The 25,645-nt window shown below is 40.3% G+C and overlaps 1 protein-coding gene across 5 annotated transcripts in view; it reads left to right on the top strand.

Moving 5' to 3' along the window:
• The window catches only part of Dock10 (dedicator of cytokinesis 10), a 253,512-nt gene that overhangs the window by 209,220 nt on the left and 18,647 nt on the right, over nucleotides 1-25,645 (top strand). For 4 of the 5 annotated variants that reach the window (XM_038339212.1, XM_038339210.1, XM_038339213.1 and 1 more), the window contains exons 31-50: nucleotides 207-251; nucleotides 2,765-2,940; nucleotides 3,066-3,182; nucleotides 5,149-5,260; nucleotides 5,920-6,041; nucleotides 6,137-6,251; nucleotides 6,342-6,408; nucleotides 6,630-6,677; nucleotides 7,793-7,894; nucleotides 10,162-10,286; nucleotides 11,213-11,325; nucleotides 13,293-13,430; nucleotides 13,998-14,180; nucleotides 15,262-15,372; nucleotides 16,704-16,919; nucleotides 17,323-17,380; nucleotides 17,684-17,782; nucleotides 19,419-19,525; nucleotides 22,043-22,165; nucleotides 22,678-22,791. In XM_038339212.1, the coding sequence (XP_038195140.1) occupies nucleotides 207-251; nucleotides 2,765-2,940; nucleotides 3,066-3,182; nucleotides 5,149-5,260; nucleotides 5,920-6,041; nucleotides 6,137-6,251; nucleotides 6,342-6,408; nucleotides 6,630-6,677; nucleotides 7,793-7,894; nucleotides 10,162-10,286; nucleotides 11,213-11,325; nucleotides 13,293-13,430; nucleotides 13,998-14,180; nucleotides 15,262-15,372; nucleotides 16,704-16,919; nucleotides 17,323-17,380; nucleotides 17,684-17,782; nucleotides 19,419-19,525; nucleotides 22,043-22,165; nucleotides 22,678-22,791 (2,291 nt within the window). The remainder of the gene's footprint in view (nucleotides 1-206; nucleotides 252-2,764; nucleotides 2,941-3,065; nucleotides 3,183-5,148; nucleotides 5,261-5,919; nucleotides 6,042-6,136; nucleotides 6,252-6,341; nucleotides 6,409-6,629; nucleotides 6,678-7,792; nucleotides 7,895-10,161; nucleotides 10,287-11,212; nucleotides 11,326-13,292; nucleotides 13,431-13,997; nucleotides 14,181-15,261; nucleotides 15,373-16,703; nucleotides 16,920-17,322; nucleotides 17,381-17,683; nucleotides 17,783-19,418; nucleotides 19,526-22,042; nucleotides 22,166-22,677; nucleotides 22,792-25,645) is intronic. The other variant, XM_038339211.1, reaches the window with a different exon arrangement.

The raw sequence follows: 25,645 nt of genomic DNA on the forward strand, positions 1-25,645 counted from the left end.
GGCTCTCAAATACAAGGATATGAATTAAAATAATTTTGTTCATGAAATTATTTTGGGGGTGGGTGGAACATACAACCTAACTCTTCTTGAAAAATGGTGATAGAATAGCAAATAATAAAAATATATTTTAAATTTCTATTGTAAGTTAAACTAGTTAATGGATGTATTGTGTGTTTGAAATTATTCTCTCTTCACTCCAAATCTAGATCCTCTGACCCCTACGGAATCAATTCAAGAGTTACATGCCTCCGGTAAGTAGTCAAATTTCATGTTACCTGCATACTTAGCAGAGCCATATTTTCATGTCAACGAGCACAGACTCTCCGAACATCTATACGTTAACATATAACCAACATATCCAAACACCTATCGGAACTTTTCTCTTGTCACACAGAATTTGATACCTTTCCTTTAGTTCTTTTATATTTTATCCTCCAAGTGTTGCAAAGTTTGAATTTCTCAAGTCGTCTGAAATTATTCTCATATGTACAGTGGATAAAGTTCCCGGATGTACATATTTGTTCCTTACAACTTAGCCTATATGGCTTGGATAAGGCATTAGTACTATCTACAGTTTCCCTGCCGCATACTTGCTCTCATAATGTATTCATTCTGTCACTGAGAGTTCCTGCCCTCTCCCCAGTCCCTCAAAACTGCTTTTCCAGCATGCTTCCAAGAGCTCAATTTTTCAACATCCACAGATGAGATCCTGAAGTATCTGTGTTTTCATTTTCACTTCCCATAGTTTCTTCTACTATCTGCAAAAAGCAGAACATTCCCCTCCCCATTTCCTATCCTTGATATAAAATTCCAGCAAATATGGGGTTTCAGATGTTTAAGATATTGGTTTTATATAAAAAAGTCTAAAATGGCAGATGCTGGCAGGATGTGTGGAGAAAAGAGAACCCTTGCACGCTCTTGGTGGGTATGTAAATTGGTAACACCGTATGTGAAAACAGTTTGGAGGCCCCTCAAAATAAATAAATAGATACAGAGCTACCGTATGATCCAGCAGTCCCACGGCCGGGTAACTAAGCAAAGGCATGATTGCTGTGTCCTTGAGAAGGCAGCATTTCCATGGTCACTGCAGCGCTATTCACAGGAGGCAGGAAATGGAAACAGCCTAGAGCTTCAGCTGCTAGGAAACAAACGTATCTTGCCAGGCAGATTGCTGTTTGCCCATTGAAAATGAGATCTTGTCATTTGAGGCATAATGGATGGAACTCGATCTCATGCTGGTGAGATATGTGAGCGGGAAATAAGGACCAGTGACATTTGATCTCACTTATATGTAATTTTAAAAACAGTGGTAGTTTTGAGAGGTTCTGGAAGCATGGAGGGGAGGTGGGAGAAAGGCTGATCAAGATATCGCAAGTTCCTGTTCAGTAGAAGTTAGAAGTTCTGGAAGTTGTCACACGGTAGAGGAACTGTGGGCAAAGGCAATGTACTATGAATTTCAAAAATCAAGAAGAAAGAACTTTGAATGTTCTCATGATAGAGGAATAACAAATATTTAGGAGATAGATATGTTTAGCCTATTTTAAACATTATGTGACACTGTGTGTATATATGTAAACCGTACATGCTGCCTTGTGTACTTGAAATGTCATGGTTTTTATGTATTGATTAAAAAAGAAAAAAGAAGTGTTCTGATTTCGGTTCCTATGGGTATATATATCCCCAAGCTGCATTACTAAGTGATGCAGGAGTTATGCCTTACTCATCGGAAGAATCCCCATTCTGTTTCCCACATTGTCTGTACAATACAAGCCCACCTGGACAGTGGATTGGGTTCTTGATTCTCCACTCTGTCCCCATCAGTCATCATCAGTTGTTTGACTGATAGCAGCCACTGCGACAGGCATGAACCCGGAGCACATTGGGACTCTGATTGGCGCTTTCCTAGTTATCGGTGGTGTTAAACACTTTTTTCATCCTCTTATTGGGAACCGTAATGTCCTCCCAATAAAACTGCTTATTCGAGTTCTTTACCATCTTTTGAATCCAATTATTTGGGTTTGGGGTGTTGTTTTATTTGTTTTGCCACTAACTTGTATAGATGATTTATGGTTTATCATTTTTAAGATGGATATTTTTAAGTGTTAAGAATATCTGCCTGCATGTATGCATGTGTGTACCACCTGGGTGTCTGGTGTCTGCAGAGGCTAAATGAGAGCTTTGGATCCCCTGGAACTGGAGTTACAGGCAGACCTAAGTGCTGGATACTGAATTTGTCCTTGGGTTTCTCTAGCATCGACACCCAATAACTCAAACCTCAATCCCCATGCCTCCTCTCCAGACACCGTATTTCCTAGCCCTTCATACATGTCTGTTCCCACATACCTGTTTGTATTCCAGAACTGTGTGTCATTGAAAGTAAACCTTACTCTTCTCCCAAGGTCCTTCCTTAGCAACGTCCAAGGTCAAGCTCAGTGTAGCCACCTTTTCCTAGGACTTCTCTCAATTCCTTCAGACACAAAGCATGTTTATATTTTAGCCCCTGCCGTGGTGTGAGCAGGGCATTTGATAGGCTGTGGCTATTGGCCATGCTGAGTTAGTGTTTGAACCTGTGTTTATGTAAGCAAACGTTTTCCCTTCTGAGAAGATACTGCCAAGGCCACAGCAGACCACATCTCTATGGCAAGACTGTGTTGTGGAATCCCTCTTGCTTGGGGGCAGGGTTTTCAGTAATGGTCCAGTTTGCCTTTTTGTAATCGTAAAGTGGTTATTTGGTTTTCAGTAACATCATTCTTTTCTCTCAAAGATATGCCTGAATACTCAGTCACAAATGAATTTTGCCGCAAACACTTCTTAATCGGAATTCTGCTCCGGGAAGTCGGCTTTGCCCTGCAGGAGGACCAAGATATCAGGCACTTAGCTTTAGCTGTCCTAAAAAATCTAATGGCTAAGCATTCTTTCGATGATCGATACAGAGAACCTGTAAGTAGCCTTTCTTTCTCTCTCCCCCCAAACACCATTTAATGGCTCGCTGCATTAAATGAATATAAACCCCTTGAGTCTATTGATTTTCATGTGAATCATTTCTCTTGTCTGCCCTCTCCTAGAGGAAGCAGGCACAGATAGCGAGTCTCTACATGCCCCTGTATGGCATGCTGCTGGACAATATGCCAAGAATCTACCTGAAGGACCTGTATCCATTCACTGTGAATACATCCAATCAGGTATGTTTGCACACCTCTCCAAATCACTTTCTTTAAAGGAACTTCTCTTATTTGTATTTATGTCCTGGAAAACCATTTCTTCCTGCCTGTAAGCAAGTTAAGGGTTAAACCACACCATCTGACAAGAATTCACATCAATACTATTCGTCCCTAATGGCTACTTGAGGCTTCTATCTGGCCCAGCCCTCTCTTCAGGACTGTTTTTATTCCCTTAATTCTCTGCATCACTACACAAGTCTTCACAGCTTTTGCAGCTTCTGTGATGTCTTCATGACCTTACATCTGAAGTGCATCACTCACCTACTACTTCCCATCATCTTTCTCCCACAGATGCTAAGGGTCTTACATAGTCAAAGCCCCAGTGTAGCCCATTGTGAGTGTTCTCCACTCGGCTGGCATGGCAAATAGCATAGCAGTCTATTTAAGGGTTCATACACCAGTTCCATTGGTGAGGTACTCGCGTGCAAGCCTGAGGACCTGACTTTGATCTCCAACACCTCCATAAATGGCTAAACACTGTGTCATGGTTGATGATCTCAGGCCTGAGAAGGTAGACAGGAAATACCCTAGGGCTCACTGGCTGGGCACTGTAGCAAACTTATGCTCCAGGTTCATTGAGAGACCTTGCCTCACAAAAGCGAGATGTTATAAGCAAGTAACAGTCCAAGATGGGACCTACTGAAAGTTGGGGTCGTGCCCTTAGAAATGTTTTTGTTTGAGGGACCTTGATCAAATCTTATCAGCATTGTGTAACATGTTTATAGCCTTCAGAAAGTTATCCAAGCTCTCCAGGCCTCTGGGAAACAAATATGAAAACCGGGATAAAGGTCCTAATGTAATAGGGTCCTTAACATCAAGCTGTGTAACAGAAAACATTTACATAGAGACTTCAAAGCTAGTTCCTAGCAATATTAATATCCATTATACGATGATAATTACATCTGTAATTTAATACATTACTATATCGGTAATTATTCCAATAATTAATTATTCCAATTATTTTTCAGTAATTATCTTTGCTACCTCACTTTAAAATTGGCCAGAAGAAGGGGGGGTGTAACATCCAACCATCTAGAAGGAGGCTGTGAGATTCTGTAATGTAACAGCCCAGCATCAGGGAGGAGCCTGTGAGATGCTGTAATGTAACAGCCAACCATCCGGGAGGAGGCTGTGAGATGCTGTGATGTAACAGCCAAGTATCAGGGAGGAGGCTGTGAGATGCTGTGATGTAACAGCCAAGCATCAGAGAGGAGGCTGTGAGATGCTGTGATGTAACAGCCAAGCATCAGGGAGGAGGCTGTGAGATGCTGTGATGTAACAGCCAAGCATCAGGGAGGAGGCTGTGAGATGCTGTGATGTAACAGCCAAGCATCAGGGAGGAGGCTGTGAGATGCTGTGATGTAACAGCCAAGCATCAGGGAGGAGGCTGTGAGAAACATGGTTTCTTAACTCAGGAACTCACAACAGCTGTGATTTCCTACACAGGGCCTACATAAGACTGTGCCAGTAAATATTCAGTCATCCATGGGGAGGGGATCATGGGACCTCACCCACCCTGGGGAGCTAACGGCAGCAGAGGGCTGCTGGAGAAAGATGCTGTCCTCAGTGATTGTAGCTACTGTTGAGTTACTCGTGCTCCAGTGGCTAGCCCAGGCCTATTCAAGTAACTTGCCAAACCCCATGGATCACAAAACAGAAACAAAAGCAAAACAAAAAACATAGAAGTGTGACGAGGACCTAGTTGGAAAAGAATAAAAACTTGAAGACATTGTTTAAGAAAAGCAAATTGAGAGCAAGACGATGCTTTTGGCAATATTCATTTTCACAGCCAACTTCATTGGAACATCTTGACTCGAACATAAAATGTCAATCTGACTGTCTAATTGAGAGGGATGGAAAAGGCATGTGGGCCTACCATTCCGAAGCACCCTAATTCTCATTCTTCTCTTCTCCACTTTGAATTCAGGGATCTAGAGATGATCTAAGCACTAATGGAGGATTCCAAACCCAGACGTCCATGAAGCATGCAACTTCTGTGGACACATCGTTCTCCAAAGACGTTTTAAATTCCATAGCAGGTACTCAAGGCCTGCTGAGAACACTCACGTATAACACTCATCAATGTTTACATTGTATATCATGGTGCTTTCTATTCATAATTCATATGCATAATGTACCCAGCAAAGCACACCATACTATATAACTAGAGTCTTTAACATATTTCTTCGAACATTATCCAGTGACTTCTACTTCTACACTTGGCTTAAAGAGCTGTCCGCTCAGGTGTTATCAAATTACTTCATTCTGCAAACAGTCTTTAGCTTTTTGTTATGCACGGCCTCCTAAAATATGATAGCTCCTCAGCTTGAAAGATTGAATTAAGAACTATTTTGGAAATGTCATCCTTTATTTCTCGTTAACTGTCAAGTTAAACACTCCTTCCCCTGAATCATTTTCTGTTAAAGTAAGAGTTATCTTTGTCTAGTTTTTAAAAGCATTGTAAGAGATCTAAAGAACAAACTTTATATCCACTTAAAATGGTTTAAATTTTTTTTTAGCTCCATCATGGCCACTGTTGTAATGTTTTAAATGTTGTATGGCTTCCATGTCGCCCCCAGATTCTATTTTGCAATTCTGTTTTCTGTTTCAACAATGAGCAACTCTGCTCCATCGTTTTAGTTCTTGTTTGTGTTCATGCGTCTCATCACCATCTGTGTGCTGTGGCTTGTGTTTACAGCATTTTCATCCATAGCTATTTCTACAGTGAACCATGCAGATTCCAGAGCATCCTTAGCAAGCCTCGAATCCAACCCAAGCACCACCGAGAAGAGCAGCGAGAAGACAGACATCTGCGAAAAGGTGCCGCTCCCTGCCCCACTGAGCCATCGGATGCCTTCCTCACAAGCCAGGATGCTCTCAGCCTGACTCATCTCTACCGGTCTTTTGATTCCCAGATCCCAAGGCCCTTATCTTTGATTGGGTCAACTCTTCGATTTGACAAATTAGATCAAGCAGAAACCAGGAGTCTTCTTATGTGTTTCCTTCATATTATGAAGACAATTTCAGTTGGTAAGCGAATGACTTCAAGTCCATTTAAAAAGAGCAAGAGAGAAAAACCTACATTTCTAAGAGTCTCATGCCATGTTGTTTCTTTTCTAGAGACTCTGATTGCCTACTGGCAGAGAGCTCCCAGTCCCGAGGTGTCAGACTTCTTCAGCATCTTGGAGTAAGTTTACGGTTGATCCAATAACTTATTTTCTGGAACTTTCAAAATAGCTCACTATACCACTCTTCATTCAAAGAAGCCCTATGGTAAATAAATATCAACAATAGTATATAGTATATGTAAAGAAAATTTACTATTTTTCTTTCTGTATATTTAGATGAACTGCTATGTATAGATCAAAGAATATGAATAATTAGAATGTGACTTTTTCCCTTTTCTAGTGTTTGTCTTCAAAATTTTAGATACCTGGGGAAACGCAATATAATAAGGTAATTGTTTTAAATTCCAATGGACTAATACAGACTTTTAAAAATTCATGAAGCTTTTACTATGGCTCAGTGAGTGAAGTACTTGCCATACAAAAATGAAGACCTGAATTTGGATCCCCAGAACTCACATAAAGCCAGACCAGCATGGGTCTCTAATCACAGTGCTCCTGTGAGAATTCCCTTCCTGCTGGATGCTCTCAGGTTAGATAGTCTAGCATGCACAGTGGTCAACAAGAAATTTTGTCTCAAACAAGGAAGAAGGTGAGAACTGACAACTGAGGGTGACCTCTGACCTCTAGAAGGTGTGTGCATGCACGCAAACACAGAGAGAGGAGGAGCTTCATTACATAGATTATATGGATTGATAGATATAGATAGATGATAGATAGATAGATAGATGATAGATAGATATAGATAGATAGATAGATAGATAGATAGATAGATAGATAGATAGATAGATAGATAATAGAAAAATCGATGATAGACAGACAGATATAAAATAGATAAATGATAGATATATAGACAGACAGAGAGATAGGTTTATATTGGTGAAACACACCTATTAAAGAACATGCCTCCAGTAAACTAAAAACAAAAGTTTGTCTAGAATTACTTCATACTGGCATTATTTGTCACAAGGAATATTCAAAGCCCTCTGATTTCCTAGTCCCAGAACTTGCTTATGCATGTGGTGTCGGGCTGTGTGTTTGGATCCAATCAGAAGCTGACATCAGATGTCCTCCTCAATAACTGTCCACCAAAAGTACTGAGTCAAGGTCCCTTCACTGAAACCAGAGTTCACCCTATGATTATTGTAGCTAGCTAGCCATCTTGCCTATGGATCCCCAGTCTCTGCATCTTGAAATTGCGATTGCAGATGGCCTTCCATGCCTCCTAGGCATTTACATAGGTGCTGAAGTTGAGAAAGCAGATCCCCATGCTTTCTTTCATAGCAAGCTCTTTGCCAAATTGAGCCATCTCCTAGCCCCTTGCTTTTAATTAATTCACAGAATATGAAATACCTTATTATTCATTAATTGCTAGTCATTTGTTACTCTGTTTTTATATATAAATTATAAATGCTGAGCTGTGATTGAAATGTGTGTCCCTTGCAGAAAAATCGCTGCAGCATTTAAGTTTGTGCAGTCTGCCCAGAACAATGGAACTCTGAAAGGATCCAATCCTTCCTGCCAGACCTCTGGTCTCTTGTCACAATGGTAATATCACCTTTTGCTTAGTATTTAAAGTTATGTATTTGTTGTTTATTTGTGAACATGCATGCATGAGGGTAAATAGACTCATACGTGCACATATATCAAAACAAATGCAGTTTTGAGTAGCATTATACGTTAATCTGAAGAAACTTCTTAGATACTTCTCCAGCTGCATCGCTGGCTCAAAATAAAAACAAAGGACTATGCCTTGATCATGCTCAGTTAAAGCACACCCTGATTGGAAAAGCAATAACAGACATTTCAATTTAGCGAAAACCAAGACTCCAATAAAATGCCCCCTTAGTTCTTAGCAGTGTAGGAAAAAGAAACTCTGGGATCGTGACTCCCAATTCTGTTGAGTAATTATAAGATTTCCTTAGTGTTCTTGAAGTTCACATTGTTTTTTAAAGGGTCAGAGGCCATGAGGAAACATGGGTGAGCTCACAAATCTCGTTAGCTTACCTAATTCCTACATGCAGAGCCCGCTCGCTCCATCATTAACCTGCCAGTCAGAATCTCCTGCCCTGAAATCCCACCTCCAAGATCCTGTGGGCCTAACAAATAAATATTGTTTCCCCAAACTTTCCTGAGTTTGACTTATTCTTCCCAGGCGTATCGTAAGACTGTGTGATGTGGATATCTTAGAAAAGAGCTTTATGAAGAAATAGGAAAATGGATGTAGTCAATAAATAGTAAAATAAATTTTGCTCCCATCCATGGAGACCTGTAGAAATTGGCCTCCAGTGAGAAAGTAAATTTAAAAGATGCAATCGTGAGTCTGCCTTGCAAACTGTAATGGAAGAGAAGACAGTAAAGAAAAGCTTTGCATGTTTCATAGCAATTGCAGTCACCTAAGGGCCCCACAGTCAATCATGTATTATGGACAAGTCTTAAGGTTCCTCCTGAAAGGCTGGACAGGCCCTGCCCCTGCTAGCCTCATCTCCTGGAAACCAGGGATGCCTCCCCATACACACACCCCACCCCTATATCCCCACGCCACCCCACCCCACCCCAGCTTCCTGGGAGAAAAAGATCAGTCTCCCCATGTCCCAGCCATATATCCCAAAACTCATTACTCCCTGTAGATGCAGGCAGGATCCAGATGTCCTAGGTCCCAGCAAGCCAAAGTCGGCTCTCCTAGGCTTCAACCCAGGTTGATCTTTTGGCTCAGCCACGTCCAAACAGCCTTGAATACCAGACAAGGACAAAAGCCAGAGTTCCTTCTGAGGTGTGACTCATAAAGGCTTCTCTCATTGGCTGCCTTCTTCATTCACAAATGTGTTGTTTGTGGGTAATTTACACGACAGCAAATTTCCCACTGCCTGGCTACTCCTTGGACAATGCTTCCTAGTAGGAAGCATTCCTAACTGCACAAACACACTGGCTAGTTTCTGCAGCTGGGCGTGTTGCATAGCACTGAAAGACGCACACTGAAGGACTGTCATCATTGCCATCTCAGATGAGCACCTAGAACCTCAAATGTGATTTTCCTACACACCACCTACATCACCTACATTACCACCGCAAGAGGCATGGCCCAAATAAATCATACCTTATGGGAATTCTCACATGCAAAACCAGATGAGAGAGTAAAGGATTACTTCAGTTATTTCAATCCAGATTTTATCTTTACTTCCAAAAAAAAAAAGACCCAAGGGGACATGTTAGTGTGTATTTTTAGTTGCCTTCCTGCCTAGATAGTAGTTAACTCAGCATTCTTAAATTCTTATAAATCCATGAAATAATAATGAGTTACAAACATTTTGAGTGTCTTTTAGGTTTTGTTTTTTGTTTTGTTCTGTTTGTTTGCTTTGGTGAGGTTAACACATCTGTAGCTATCCCTTTTCTTACAAAAGAGACATGACCTTATTTGCTTAAAAGCAAATGGATGAGGCCAGTTTGAGGTCCTTGTGTAACCTTATGGTTGTCTGAGCATATAATAAAGTTAGTGACAACATCAAGAAGAGTTTTCAACTGAGTCTATTTAACAACGTTCTTGGTAATAAAAAAGAAGAAAATCAAAATATGCTAGAACAGACATCCACTATGGCATTCTCACATTATATATCTTTCTTAATATTATTAGTGATTAAATAAATTTCTTCAAATGTTTTTAAAGGTCCCTTCATTGTGTTGCTTGCAGTCAATATTACCAGTAAAAAGCTTCTTCACAGATGTTTTCTGTATTTGTCTCAGTGCACACTATTTGAATGAATATTGATGACCGTATTGGTGGGTAGCCTCAGCCACATCTCCCATCTCTGTTCCAGGGTGCATACCACTTCTGGTCATGAAGGACATAAACAGCACAGATCTCAAACTTTACCTATAATTCGAGGCAAAAATGCACTTTCCAACCCCAAACTTCTACAGATGTTGGACAACACCATGAACAGTAAGTAAGCCAGGGGCAATGGGAGCAAGATGGCTACCTGTGTTCTGTCAGCCTGTGAGTAGGACAGGAAATTCATTGTATGTCAGAGGGGAGAAAATGTCACACCACTGAAGTCATTCTTCTGATGTCTGCCATGGGGTCTGGAAATACTTCTTCAAAGAAAGAATCACCAGGGCTAGCTTGATAAATAAATAAACAAACAAATTAAAAATACAGCTCCCTCACTGGGAAGAAAGGAGAATTTCACTTGAAACTCAGTGTAATGGGCTGTGGGTGGCTTGTCTGGGTACTTTTGGTGTTGTGAGGTTAGGGTTCTCTCTCAACCAGGTAATTACTGCTGACCCTAAGGGAAGATGATAAAAATGTCCATGTCCCAAAAGCAGTGGTAATGACATCATGACTCCGGAGAAGCACACAGTCTAGCTTGGCAATATGATAAAAATAGAACCTGGCATAGTGAAACATGGGAATTATGAGCGTGTGGCCTCTGATTACTTGTTTAAAATCTATATTGCCTTACTCTCAAAGTACGCTTTATAAATAAATGTACCTTTCTGAGGAGGCTGTTTGTGTAGACTGTCCACTGAGATCACACATGTGAGTCTGTTAGCCCAAAAGCAAGAACTTTAAACAGGCTAATTCCAGAAGAAATATGATTGTACTGATGTCTGAGTTAAAGAAAAAGAATTTTTAAAATAATGGAAAATCTGCAGCTAATGTATACAAAGAAAACTCAGATCTAAGACTCTATCTAGTGTTTTGTTTTGTTTTCCTTTTAATTGAAATAAATGGAGGTGAACAAAGGCTTTGATTTTATGAGTCATTCATCAAAATACCAGTAAACACTGAAATAGTAGAATAGTATTCTACTGAGCACAGAGAATTGGCTTATATGTTGACGCACTGTTTTGTTTTGCATTTTGTAGGCAACTCCAATGAAATAGACATTGTCCACCATGTAGACACTGAGGCCAATGTAGCCACAGAAGTTTGCCTGACTATCCTGGACCTGCTGTCTCTCTTTACTCAAGTCCACCAGGTAAGGATGGTCAGGACATTTTCTGCAAAATGATGACTTGGGAAGTAGGAAAAACCACGAGAAGTGAAGAATATTTTTAAGATGATTTATGAAATCAGTTGACCTCACATAAATCAGCTTATACATTAATGGGAAGCATGATAAAAATGAGGTTCTCGGATTTTGTCACAAGTTGACTAATGCTTGCTTCATCCTGACACTTTGTGTTTGTGTTTTACTACTACAATAATATCTTCCTTCCCAAGTCCTCTTGCTGTGCTGTCAAGGATGCCACACAGAGTGACAATGAGACTCCACATTTTCTAGCGGAAAGACAAAAGACCAACAGTGCTATGTGTTAACTGATGACTACATTCTTGAAAGAAGAAATTGCTAATGCCAAACATCACTTCTTATTTGTTAGATACACAACTTTGATGAGGTGTTGCCATGATGCACTTATAAGATTTCTAGTGCTAATAAGACTAGCTATACCACGTTTCGACAAATGCTTAGAGAAATTATAATTCTCGTTCACTGATAGTAAGAGTTCAAGTGGGGGAGAGATAATTTGGAAAACATTATGATGGTTTCTTGAAAAGCTAATTATGGAGCTAGAGAGAAAGCTTAGTTGTTGAGAATCAACTTCCGTTCCCAGCACCCATACTGGAACTCACAACTAACCTGTAATACGAGTTCCAGGGACTCTCACGCCATCTTCTATCCTACATACATACTTTCAGACATGTGGCCCCCACACACAAACACATACTTGCACAAAGTCATGCACACACACACACACACACACACACACACACACATGTACTCATACACACACATATACGTAAATAAAAACAAAATTACTTGTCAATGTTAATCATTTAACTATCCTGTAACCAACCATTTGAATAGTAGCACCTATCCATATGAAGATTTGCATGCAAATATGTGTCACATCTTTATTTTAAATAACAACAAAAAAAAGAAAATACAGGAAGTGTGCATCAACAGGTAGATGTTTTAGAAACACAACAGAATATTACTCAACAGTAAGAAGAAACCACCTAAAAGACTACACCACACATGAAGCTTCAGAAGCCACCAGAGAAGACTGCGGTGTTGTTGATGTCATCAAATAGAAAGAACACATCAGTGATGGGATGGAGATGTGGAGTTGAGAAAGGAATACAGGATTCCAAAACGTGTATTAAAACCTTAGGAAGTGATATTTTTTTTCTTGGCTGTGATGATGATTTCACGGTATATACCAAAGTCAAATTTATGCAATTGTACTTTCTGAATGCAGAGTTTCTCACCCCAAATGTATCTTAATAATGTGATTAAAAACATTTACAGTTCAGTCAAATGAACCTGCTTTAAGGACTGCACCAGGAAAGATTGGATCTGTTAAATAAAACCTCTCTAGCCGCATTGCACCAAGAAAACATTGTTTTTGTGTAAAGTGCCAATATGGTGGGAGAAAAACACAACCCCATTTTAATTCTTTATACCTCAATGGACGTGTGCATTGAATATCACACAGCTGAAAGGCTTTCCCAATGCCTATCTGCCACCTCATCCTCTCCCCGCAATCCCAGCCACACACCAGCCACTCAGTTTTTCTTTCTCAGTCTGAATTCACAAGCTTCGCTCCATCCCCAGACTCTTACCACACGAAAATCCCCGCAGGTCTCTCTGACGTTCCTTCAGCTCTGTTCATTAATCAGAGGGATCTTTGTTGACCTCTTAAGCAAAGTAATCCACCCCTAACCTCTCCTGTCACATCTTCTTTCTCTAGCTATTGTCTTATCTGGGTTGGGTTGGGTTTGGCTTTTATAATGCTGTGTAAACTTCCCTGAGCTGATACATGAACCATGTCTTCTTACTCAGGAGTTTCTTCTAGCACATGACAGGTTCATAAGAGACATTTCTAAAGGAAAGGAATCATTCCTCCACTTATCCTAAATAACATCTCTTCTGGATTTCAGAGACAGCTCCAACAATCTGACTGTCAAAACTCACTCATGAAAAGGGTCTTTGATACTTACATGCTGTTCTTTCAAGTCAACCAGTCAGCCACAGCCCTGAAACACGTGTTTGCTTCTTTGAGACTGTTTGTGTGTAAGGTAAGGATGCTCCAGGTCCCACTAAATCCCAGCTAAGGATGACAACAAACACTTAATAAATTGTGCATCTCTCAGTGTGCAAGGCCAAAGGTTTGTTTTGTGCTATTCCAGTTTCACTAGATGCTAGTCATCTGTTGTCTCCAAGTGAGTAGGATACAAAAAGATATTGTTGCTATCTGCTTACCAGTTTTGTGGCTGCTTAGAGTTTTCAACAGTTTGACAAAAAAAAGAAAAAAAAATCATCCTGTTCAAGTTTCCATGCCACAGTAGCTACGGCAGCCATCTTTGAAGATGACCAAAAATAGCATCTGAATTAACACTGTCAAGTGAATAATGGAACATTTCAAAGATCTCATGGCTTGTTGTCAGTTTTACACATGGACCATTCATGCAAGAGACTAATTAATACATGAGAGGAGCTTACTGAACTCGGACTTCAACAATAAAAGCATACATTCCTTTTCCTCTCCGGCAAATGGAGAAAGCTCGTTTTTAAACAGTACTTTAGTCTGCGAGTTTGAACCATGAAAGAACATGGCTCACTCCCTTCTTCTTCCATCTCTCTAGTTTCCTTCAGCATTTTTTCAAGGGCCCGCTGACCTCTGTGGATCTTTCTGCTACGAAGTCCTGAAATGCTGTAACCACAGGTCGCGCTCCACTCAGATGGAGGCCTCGGCACTTCTGTACTTTTTCATGAGGAAGAACTTTGAATTTAACAAGCAGAAGTCCATTGTCCGCTCTCACTTACAAGTAAGGCCTGTCTTTCCTTAATGTTGCTACTAAAATGGCTGATGTGTTTCAGTGGTGAATGAAGCATCCCGTTCCCAGGCAGCCAATCAACTGTCTGATTTTCCAGACTCTGCCTTAAAGGTTCTCAGTCCCCTTGATCCTGGTTTCTATGAGAGGAGGGCTGGAGAGAAATGAACAGATTGCAGTTTATATCTCCTCTTGCAGCTTTGTTTCTTCTGCCCAGGCACTAGAATCTCATGGGGGAAAAAAACAACTTTGACAGTCATGGTTAATCTGGGAGATCAAATCTCACGGAATTCCACAGACAACCATGCCTTTCTTCAAGGCATCCCAAGATTACAAGATTCTTGAATCTCTCCTTGGGTATTTACAATGATAATGAGGCCTCTAGATCATGTGATCTTCTGAAGGATGCATACGTAAGAATGTCATTCTTTGAAGCTTCTAGGAGAAATTAATGACAGTCAGTTCCCTTAAAAATGGTGTTTCTAGGCTGGGGAGATGGCTCTGTCTGTGGAGTATGTGCCTAGAAAGCCCAGGGACCTGAGTTCAGTCCTAAAAGCCACACTGAGAAGCCAGGTGCAATGGCGCATGCTTGTAATCTCCCCACTGAGGAGACAGAGACAGGAAGACCCCAGTCATCAGCTACACTAGCCTTCTTAGTGAGCTCCAGATCCAATCAACCTCCTGTCTCAAACAACAAAATGGATGACACCTGAGGATCGGCATTCAAAGTTGACCTCTGGCCTCGGCACGTACGTGCGCACCCACGCAAGCACACCCTCATCGTCCCGCATCATCCATAAAACACAAAATGTAAATTCTCATTCTGCTTTAGGACAGTGTTTCCCAACCACTTTGTGAACACAACCTGTTCACAATGGTTGCATATCAGATATCCTCCGTATCAAATGTTTACATTATGATTAGTAACAGTAGCAAACTTGCATTTATGAAATTTCAATGAGAATAATTTTGTTTGGGGTCACTACAACCTAAGAAACTGTATTAAAGGGTCTCAGCATTAGGAAGGTGGAGAACCCCTGCGTCAGAGTGATCCTTTTTTTCTTTTCTCTTCCAGCTCATCAAAGCAGTGAGCCAGTTAATAGCCGATTCGGGGATTGGAGGATCTCGCTTTCAACACTCCCTTGCAATCACCAACAACTTTGCCAATGGAGATAAACAGATGAAAGTAAGAGATACTTCCTGGGCTAATTCTCTAAAGAATCAGAAATAAACTGAGGTGGAGGTTTTCTTTAACATCAAAATCATGGGATGCTTATGAATTCTGTGCTTATCTGCTCTAGACTTTGATCACTGGTATTGTGTGCTTATTTAAATTGCTAATCATTAGTTCTAACACTCTCCATCCATGATGTTTTCAGGGGAATTTCTAAGATAGAACAAAGTGTTCCAGGAGCATCATTATTTACTCAAAACCATCAGAAGCAAATTCACCTTTTCCTCCCGATTCTTTTCGCACTTTCAGAAGGCTAGAGGTAGAAAAAGCTTCAAGCCCGGCTCTATCTAGAGATAGAGTGATTTGAGAGCCCCTCCCTCTGTTGCTTGTTTTGTCTATGTATTGCGTCAGCTTTTCCTCATTTGCCAAATTTATGGCTGTCTTTGTGGATTTACCTCAGAAAGTGTGAGGACACTTGTGTCAGGGATGGAAAAGCACTTCTCCAAACACTACCAATTTGAGTCAAGAAAAGGAATATCCTTGATCTATTTATGAAAAGAATGTGATTGGCCCGTCCTGTGCCACATGCCATCAATAGGAATGAAGTCAAAACTTGTTCACGTGACGGGAACTCAGAGAGGACAGAATCTCAAGGACAATCAGGAAGCTATCGCTAGAAAGATAGGCTTTCAGACAGTACAGTTCACCATAATCACTACAATTCTTTTTTATTTTAGTTTATTGAACTATATATTTTTCTCTGCTCCCTTCCCTTCCCTCCCCTCCCCTTCAACCCTCTTCCATGGTCCCCATGCTCCCAATTTACTCAGGAGATCTTGTCTTTTTCTACTTCCTATGTAGATTAGAGCCATGTATGTCTCTCTTGGGGTCCTCATTGTTTTCTGAGTTCTCTGGGATTGAATCACCATAATTCTTATCACCAAATGTTTGAATATAACCACAATTGCAATATATAAAATGCAATTTATGAACAATACATAAAACATAAGAACTTGTGGTGCCAAGCCATAATTAATAGTATAACTTGAAGGGCTGGAGAGATAGCTCAGTGGTTAAGAGTACTGGATGCTCTTCCAGAAGACCTGAGTTCAATTCGCAGAACCTACAAGTCATAAACAGCTAACAACTGTCCATAACTCTGAATCCAAGAGATCCAATATCTTCTTCTGGCCTCCACCAGGCGAACAAGTGATGCACAAACATACATGCAATCAAATCACCCCCACATAAAACAATAAAATATTGTTTAACATTTGAGCATAGATTGAAGTTAATAATTGATTGCTAAACAGGTAATGACTCAGGCCCTCTCTTTCCCAAAGAACAGCAATTTCCCAGCAGAGGTAAAAGACCTGACCAAACGTATAAGGACCGTTCTGATGGCCACAGCCCAGATGAAAGAACATGAGAAGGACCCCGAGATGCTGGTGGACCTCCAGTACAGCCTAGCCAACTCCTATGCCAGCACCCCTGAGCTACGGAGGACCTGGCTGGAAAGTATGGCCAAGATTCATGCAAGAAACGGAGACCTGTCGGAGGTGATGAGCAAAGGCTCATTCATTCTTCATTAACATTGTACTCTTTATCGGAATAATTGGCTTTTTATATACAGCGTAAAGTATAAAAAGTGCCATATTTTCCACCAATGTATATAATATACATCTATATATCCAATGCAGTAACTTTCGTGTAGGGCTCAATGATACCTGATTCTAACTAGAAGGCATCAGGTTGTGGACAAACATAGAGGTGGCAGCATCAATGATTTGAGATGCAAAACTTTGAAAACGTCCACTTGGTTGATATTTTCACTTCTTTCATAATGAAGGGTTAGTCTGCATGGCATATCCTGAGAGGGCACACTGACTCCCCTTCGGAAACCACTAGTTTCGTGAAGAGTTAAATACATCTGTGGAATCTCTGTTTTATGTTTTGTTATAGGCTGCTATGTGTTACATCCATATCGCTGCACTCATCGCAGAATACCTCAAACGCAAGGGTAAGAGGGTCATGGAAAGGGGCTAGGAACCTGGGAATCAGCATCCCGAGACCTAACTGCAGACATTCACTAAATTTATGCTTTATTAGATAACTTTTAATTTTGTAGATATTTCTCATTATCCTGTACTTCAATATTTTTAATTCTATGATTTCACTGGCACATCCGTGCCATGGATGGTGATGGGCAACTTCTTGTTTCAAAATGATGACAATGTCTCATCGATTAACAGTTTATGGTTCCATAAGCTTGGATTAACCACAACGTACAGCCATGCTCTAACCTCATCTTGCACTACCACAGGTTACTGGAAAATGGAAAAGATTTGCACACCACCCCTGCTCCCAGAGGACACCCATCCCTGTGATAGCATCCCATTACTAACAACGCCAGGTGGCGGAAGTGAGTGGATCTAACTGTGCTCATTTGCCTTGGCTGCTAAGGAAAGCAACTTTCCAGCTTAAAGTTTGCTTCAGTGAAACCTCTGGGAAGGTGTTCCTAGAAACAAAAGCCATTTCAGGTCAATAGAAATAAAACCTCAAGCAATAGCCACTCAGAAATCCCTTCCCAAACTTAAGAATTTTAGCTTGCTTCTCAGTTCTCAGAAAATGAAATATCATCCCGTCTTCAGGTTTATTAGTTATGGTCCTACCTTTATACATGCTGGCCCATCGCTGGAATTTTAGTGTGAAATTGATAAATTGTATAAATATAAGGAGAGAATAGTTCGTGGGTATAGTAGTTTATCCAAAGTAAGAATGTAGATATATATTCATATAGATGTATATTCCTTTATGATAGGTAGGTTCTAGTTCACTTCTTTAAGACTGTGTATCTCAGTGATAGAGTATTTACTTAGCAAGTGTAATACTTGGTGTTTGACTTCTGGCATTGCAAAATTAATAAATAGCAATAACAATAATCTACTCTGACAATTTATAACATATGATTGACGATATTTATTTACTTTCACTGAAAACATTCCACCTTCAAAGTCTAATAAAAAGTATTTTGCGACACCTATAGTTTCTCTGTGTAAAAATGTGGCTGTATTATTAATACATTTTTATCTATAATCTCTTTAAAAGTTCATTCAAGTACAGCCTCTGGACCACAATATGCTTGATAACATTATTTGAACTTGCAAATTGCTGTTGAAAACACAGTATAGAGTTACAATCAAACTACCCAAACAAAATGATAATGGACTTTTATTTGCAGTATTTTTAGAAGCATAATTCAGTCCATGTTCATTTAAACCTGTGTATATTTTCTAAAGAAATTACAGTAAAATTTCCAAATAATGCCATCTCCAAATCACTTCGATGAACCTTGAGATAGTGAAGTTTCTTGCTTGGGGACCTAGGAGACGAGATCAGGTCTACACCACAGCAGCAAGTTCACCTTAAATCCCTTCTAACTGTCATCTGCCACACACGCTAATTTTTATACGCCAGTCACCAGACATCACTTTATTTAGCATGCCCTTCCTACTCGGCTATTTATCATCTTTAGATCCTGTAGAGCAGTGTAGACTTTCACATTGTATCTGCAACCAAATGGATGAAAACTGATGAAACTCAAGTGTCAGCGTTTGCCCCAGTTAGTTCTGTGGCTCTTCAACATTAAAGCATTTTAACCACCCCCTGTGATATTGACGGTAATAGTGGTTATACTATGCTATATTTATTGAATCGGGGAGATACTTAGGTGTGAATGCTGAAATGGTAATACATGCTTCATTAGCATGTATTGATATCTATCAGTATATCAATCTACTGAATCCCACTGATATATTTGAAATATTTAATAGGCTTTTATGTTATGAGGTTTCAGAGTTGGAGAAGTAAATGATCCCTTTCTTGCAATGTGCATCTGATATCAGTGAACACAGGCAACTCCAGAAGCCATGCTCTAACCATCCTGTGCATTGTGTGCTTTATGATACTGCCAATACTAACTTCACAAAGCAAGCCGTGCTCTAATGCCAATATGAGTTGCCTCAAGTGACATTTCATTGTGCTTCATTTCCCCCAAGGCATGTTCTCTATGGGATGGCCAGCTTTTCTGAGCATCACCCCAAACATTAAAGAAGAAGGAGCAATGAAAGAAGATTCTGGAATGCAAGATACACCATACAATGAGGTTAGACTCAGTTGATCTAACATTGATTAAAGTTTAAAAATGCATTGAACTGTGATTTTTGTGTGCATTGAAAAGTCAGATGAAGTTGCTCTGCATTATGATAATGTTGTTAAAGTGAAGCTGAGGCTCAAATAAGACCAAGCTTAACATATATCAATTCTATTTTCACATATATATATATATATAAGTATAGTGTATTATTTTTCTTTTTTATTTAATTTATTTTACTTTTCTTTTTAAAAAAGAAAACAAAATATTTTTTTCACTTTACATACCAATACCACTTCCCTTTCCCTCCCCTCCTCCTTTTCCTCCACCTACCCCCCATTCTACCCCCATCCACTCTTCAGAGAGGGTAAGGCACTTTGCTTTGGGAAAGGTCCAATGCCCTCCCTAACTATAATAAAAGCAATATACAACAGGCCAAGAGCCAACATCAAATTAAATGGAGAGAAACTCAAATTGATTTCACTAAAATCAGGAACAAAGAAGGCTGTCCACTCTCTCCACATCTACTCAACATAGTTCTTGAAGTTCTGGCTAGAGCAATAAGACAACAAAAGGAAATCAAGGGGATTCAAATTGGAAAAAAAGAAGTCAAACTTTTGCTATTTGCAGATGTTATGATAGTATACATAAGTGACCCCAAAAACTCTACTAGGGAGCTCCTACAGCTGATAAATACCTTCAAAATTGTGGTAGGATAAAAGATCAACTCAAAAAAAGTAGTCCTCCTATATACAAATGATAAAGGAGCTGAGAAAGAAATCAGAGAAACATCATCCTTCACAATAGCCACAAATAACATCAATTCTATTGATAAAGCATAATCTTCATTGAAATTTTAAGCTGAACTGCGCTTACTCAGAGACACATAGTCAGCTCTTCTGTAAAATGCACAAACTGTACTCTCTGGGAAAATGTAATAAGAGATGCTAATTTTTTTTATCTGAAGGGGTTCAAGACAGGGTTTCTTTGTGTAGCTTTGAAGCCTGCCCTGGCACTCGCTTTGTAGATCAGGCTGGCCTCGAACTCACAGAGATTCTCCTTCCTCTGCCTCCCAAGTGCTGGGATTAAAGGCGTGCACTACCACTCCCTGCATGGGATGCTAAATTTTTATGAGCTCATCACAGCTGTTTTTTACACAAGTTTATTTATTTACAAATTTGGCTCAGCAAAAGGGTTCAAAATTTCTGTAGGAAAGTCTTCTGATGTTAATTGGTTGGTTCTCATGACAAATCAATTTTCTGGTAGAAATCACACAACAACAATTCTGGTGAATTAAACAGAGTTTCCTTCGCAAAGAAATAAAGTCCATTAGCTAATTTTATAAAGTCTTTGTATTAATGTAGATGTGGAAAAAGAAAACAAATTTGGGAGTTGCATTTTTTTTGAGACAGGGTTTCTCTGTAGCTTTGAATCCTGTCCTGGAACTCGCTCTTTAGACTAAGCTGGCCTTGAACTCACAGAGATCTGCCTGTCTCTGCCTCCCAAGTGCTGGCATTAAAGGCATGAGCCACCCCCACCCAGCTGGGAGTTGTATTTTTATGTACTTTTGCAAACAATTCCATATTAGCTTGGAGCATACTGCATGTTACTATAGCAAATACAATTGACGTTTATAGCAATGATTGCAAATGGTGTATCAGAGCCTTTTATTAAAAGATGCTGTTAGAAATATTCAAATAATATATACCTGCTTTAGAGATTCATAATTTATAACTTCACATAGTTGATGTATTAACTTATATAGCACCACTCTGAAAGACACTGTATTAAGGGCAGGAAAACAAAAATAAATCAGGCATAATCCTTGCTTTTGAAGACTTGAGACTCTTAGAAATAAAAACAGACCATCTTCAAGATGAAAAGCAGTCAGTTTAAAACAGATGTCCAATAACTAAGATTTGAGGCATTCTATTTTTTGTAATTAAAAAAAAATGACAGTTTTTTACATGGAGGCGGCTATCATGAAGTTGAAGAGGCCTCAGTAAAAGCTCTATATATTTGTCTGACGAGTGTGGATAACGAAGGCAGAATGCTCAAAACGGTATCGTAGACCATCTTGAATTTCAGTCTGGAGAAATCAGATGGTGTTGGTATAAACTGGATTTCCACAAATGTTTATGGGGGTGGAGCCCTTGTGAGCAGACTTACGTTTCAAAAGGAAATGTCGCTGGCGGGCAGCCATTGGACAGAGACACCTGTTTGCAGAAAACTGCTGCATGTCGGGGGCTGCATGTCTGGGAGTGAAGGGGCAAGGATGGGAGCTAAGCGGTGACAATAGCAAAGAACCAAGAAGGTCTGAACTCAGCATAGCCATTGCGTGGTTAAGTGATGATGAGGAGAGAGGGGCAATCCAAGGTGGTACAGCAATCCCACGGTGGGTTCTAATCTCAGCCATGAAGATCAGGAATCCAGAAGCCACGTAAGACCAAAATAGATTCAAAACCAAGCTTCAGGAATGAGCTGCTCTTCAATCACCTAAAGAGCTCTTTTTCTCTGGGGAAATTGCAGAATATTCTGGTGGAACAGCTCTACATGTGCGTGGAGTTTCTCTGGAAGTCTGAACGCTATGAGCTCATCGCTGATGTCAACAAGCCCATCATCGCTGTCTTTGAAAAGCAACGAGACTTCAAAGTATGTGCTCTGTACCCAAAGAAAGCCATGGAATTTTTTAATTTGAGTTGGCAAATGACTTACAGCATGCAAACATAGCCACGCTCTCTCTCTCTCTCTCTCTCTCTCTCTCTCTCTCTCTCTCTCTCTCTCTGTTTTTTATTTTATTTTATTTTATTTTATTTCATTGAGCTATATATTTTCTCTGCTCCCCTCCCTTTCCTCTCCCATGGTCCTTTTGCTCCCAATTTATTCAAGAGATCTTGTCTTTTTCTACTACCCATGTAGATTAGATCTATGTAAGTCTCTCTTAGGGTCCTCATTATTGTATAGTTTCTCTGGGATTGTGATTTGTAGGCTGGTTTTCTTTGCTTTATGTCTAAAACCACTTGTGAGTGAGTACATGTGATAATTGTCTTTCTGGGTCTGGGTTACCTCACTCAGTATGATGTTTTCTAGCTCCATCCATTTGCCAGCAACGTTCTCGTTATGTCAGCATTGAACTCACAAAACCCTCTGGTTTATGGTTTCAGAAATTATCAGATCTCTATTATGACATTCACTGGTCATACCTGAAAGTGGCAGAGGTGGTGAATTCCGAGAAGCGCCTGTTTGGTCGCTACTACAGAGTGGCATTTTATGGGCAGGTAAGTCACTCTAGAAGTAACGTGGCCTGAGCATTCAGTTCAGGTTGCCTCTTTCGTTCTTTATCAGACATCTGACTACATATACCAGTGGGCCAGGGGAGGGGTGTGTCTGAACTTCCGTGAGTGTTTCTATAAATTTGACTATCAGTTTGCCCGTAGGAATGTATTAAGCACAAACATGTAGAAAAAAATGATGAAACTTACAAAACATTTAAAAAAAAAGTCATTCCTAGCCTTTGAAAGTAGAGGCGGCTTCTTTTTCACCGTTCTCTTCTTTGCATTTTACCCTGATGTATCTAACAGGGCGCTGTGATTAATTAAATTGAAATAGAATCAGGCATGTTTTAAGAAATAACACCCTAGATTCCCAACCACTGGCTTTTAGATCCTGTAAGTCATCTTTCTTGTTTTCAAATCACCACTGTTTCAAAGCGGAGCATCCCAGGGCCTTGCTGTTTCCTCTGTCACAGGCCAATGTGGTTGTAAAGTTTTCTTTCTCAAGGTCCCGCATTAGCAATGAGCGAGGCTGGAGATATTCGCTAGCCGTAGCATTGGCCTGAAGGGATGTGTTACACACTAATCCTGACTATCTCTTTGTAGTGATACTTTAAATGGTATAAACCCAGGAATGCCATGGTTCCTGTTCAGAAAGGCTGTGCCATCCTTCGAGCTCAGCAGATGCCCTCTGACTCTCGGAGACAGATACGCCAACCTATTTTATGCTCACAGCAGCTCTCAGATCTCTCTTTCCTCTCCCTCTCATGAGGCACGACTACACACAGCCTCTCGTTCTCCTGGGACTCTGTTAAGGCTGCAGATAGTGTCTGGGTCCAGTGTTGCTCATATAGATAATGTACCCACTGAAGTCTTTAGAAAAACAGATTTCCCTCTGATCACTATAGGTACCTTTAAAGCTCATTTCTGATTCTGTCTCTCTGAAAAGGACCCAGTTACCTCTGTAGTCCACCCCATCCCATGTGGATTCTTCTTAGTTCCCAACAACATCACGGTAGAGACAGAGAGACACAGTGTTGTGAGAGCAGTCTATAGAGAAATGCTAATTATAGACATGTGGAGGGGGGATTGAAAAAGAATCTGAACTAGCTGCAGTGTGTGTATCTGATGAAGGAGAGAGACGTGTGCAGGACTTTTAGATGAGAGGCAATGGTATGTTGGAAGAAATATACACTGTATGGCATTGGCAGAGCATCAGCGAGAAAAATAACAGAAAATCCCACCAAGAAGGGGATATGGGGGTTGGATGACTGGAGGGAAAATACAGGCTAACTGAGCAGCAGAACGATGTCATGTAAGGGGTGTTTTGCTAACCAGGATATAATCCAAATCTTCAGATGACTTGCCAGCAAAAAAGTAATAAGGTTCCGATTAATGCCCTGACCATGCAAACCCATGTGTGAGACACGAGCTGGTGAAAAGGTGGGACAGATCTTGCTGCTTCCCAACTAGTTTTTAATGCAGATGTTTGCTCTTTTCTTCCTTTGGTCTTGGTTGTTCCAGGCTGTGGTAAGTTCATTCCTCTCTGTGTCCCTTTGCATGCACTAATAATCCCCACCCTTCCCTCCTTACAATTCTACTGAACCTTAACATTTTTGTACAGATCAACATTTGGTACAAAGAGCGAGATGGCTGTTTTGATTCTTTTTGGAGACGTCTTGCATCTCTTGCACTAAATTCTGTTTATTCCAGTTGCCTGAATTACAAAAAAAAAAAAAGTATCTTTTTTTTTGCACACATTGCCTTTTTCCACAAAAGTAGAGGGTGTAATCTGGAAGCTTCACACACACAAATGCACAAGGTAGATATGGATAGCGCATGTTTTAAATAGATTCAGAATAGAATCAAATGCTTTGGCAGCGGTTCTCAACCTTCCTAGTGTTGCAACCCTTTAATAAGGCTCCTCATGTTGTGACCCCCCCAACCATAAAATTGTTTCCATTGCTACTTCCTAGCTGTAATTTTGCTACTGTTGTGAATTGTAATGTAAATATCTGATATGCAGGACATCTGATATGCAACCCCAAATGGGTCACAACCCACAGGTTGAGAGTCATTAGGGAGCTGAAGGTGGTGAGAAGTTGGAATAGTGACTGTTTTCAGGATGAGAGTCCTTCCCGGAGTCTTTTGCAAAGAATCCTTTTGAGAAATAAGGTTCTATATTAGCAGACACTGGTCCTTTAGAGGTGATGGTGATTCTGAACACAAAGAATTAAGGAGAACAAACCTTCACCCAACACGCCACATTTTTAGAGATTCAGAAAGAGGGATAGAAAGACCGTGAACATAAGCAGACGAGAAATTATCTACCAGTATCAAGAACTCTCAGTAAGCCGGGCGGTGGTGGTGCACGCCTTTAATCCCAGCACTCGGGAGGCAGAGGCAGGCGGATCTCTGTGAGTTCAAGGCCAGCCTGGTCTACAAGAGCTAGTTCCAGGACAGGCTCCAAAGCCACAGAGAAACCCTGTCTCGAAAAAAACCAAAAAAAAAAAAAAAAAAAAAAAAAAAAAAAAAAAAGAACTCTCAGTAAAAGGGTTGTCTTTGAAACTGCCTATCTTTAGCCATTATTTTTATCTACAAAATTGACATCTTTATGTGGCTTGATATAATTATTGTCCATTAAGGTAGAGAAAAAAGTCTTTCCACATTCTGTCACTGTTCAGCTCTTCTCACATGAACAATGCGGACGTTTCTGTAATTCTTTAGGCTCCTTCCCACCTCCATGTCATGTGGGTATCTTACACCTTCATCTGTAAACCTGGGTTCATGAGTCCTTAACTCACCTACTAGAAGAATCCTTGAGAACCATATACTAAATGGACTGAGGGGGCCATTTGGG

This window comes from Arvicola amphibius, chromosome 8 (assembly GCF_903992535.2).
Source record: "Arvicola amphibius chromosome 8, mArvAmp1.2, whole genome shotgun sequence".
NCBI classification, from domain to species: Eukaryota; Metazoa; Chordata; class Mammalia; order Rodentia; family Cricetidae; genus Arvicola; species Arvicola amphibius.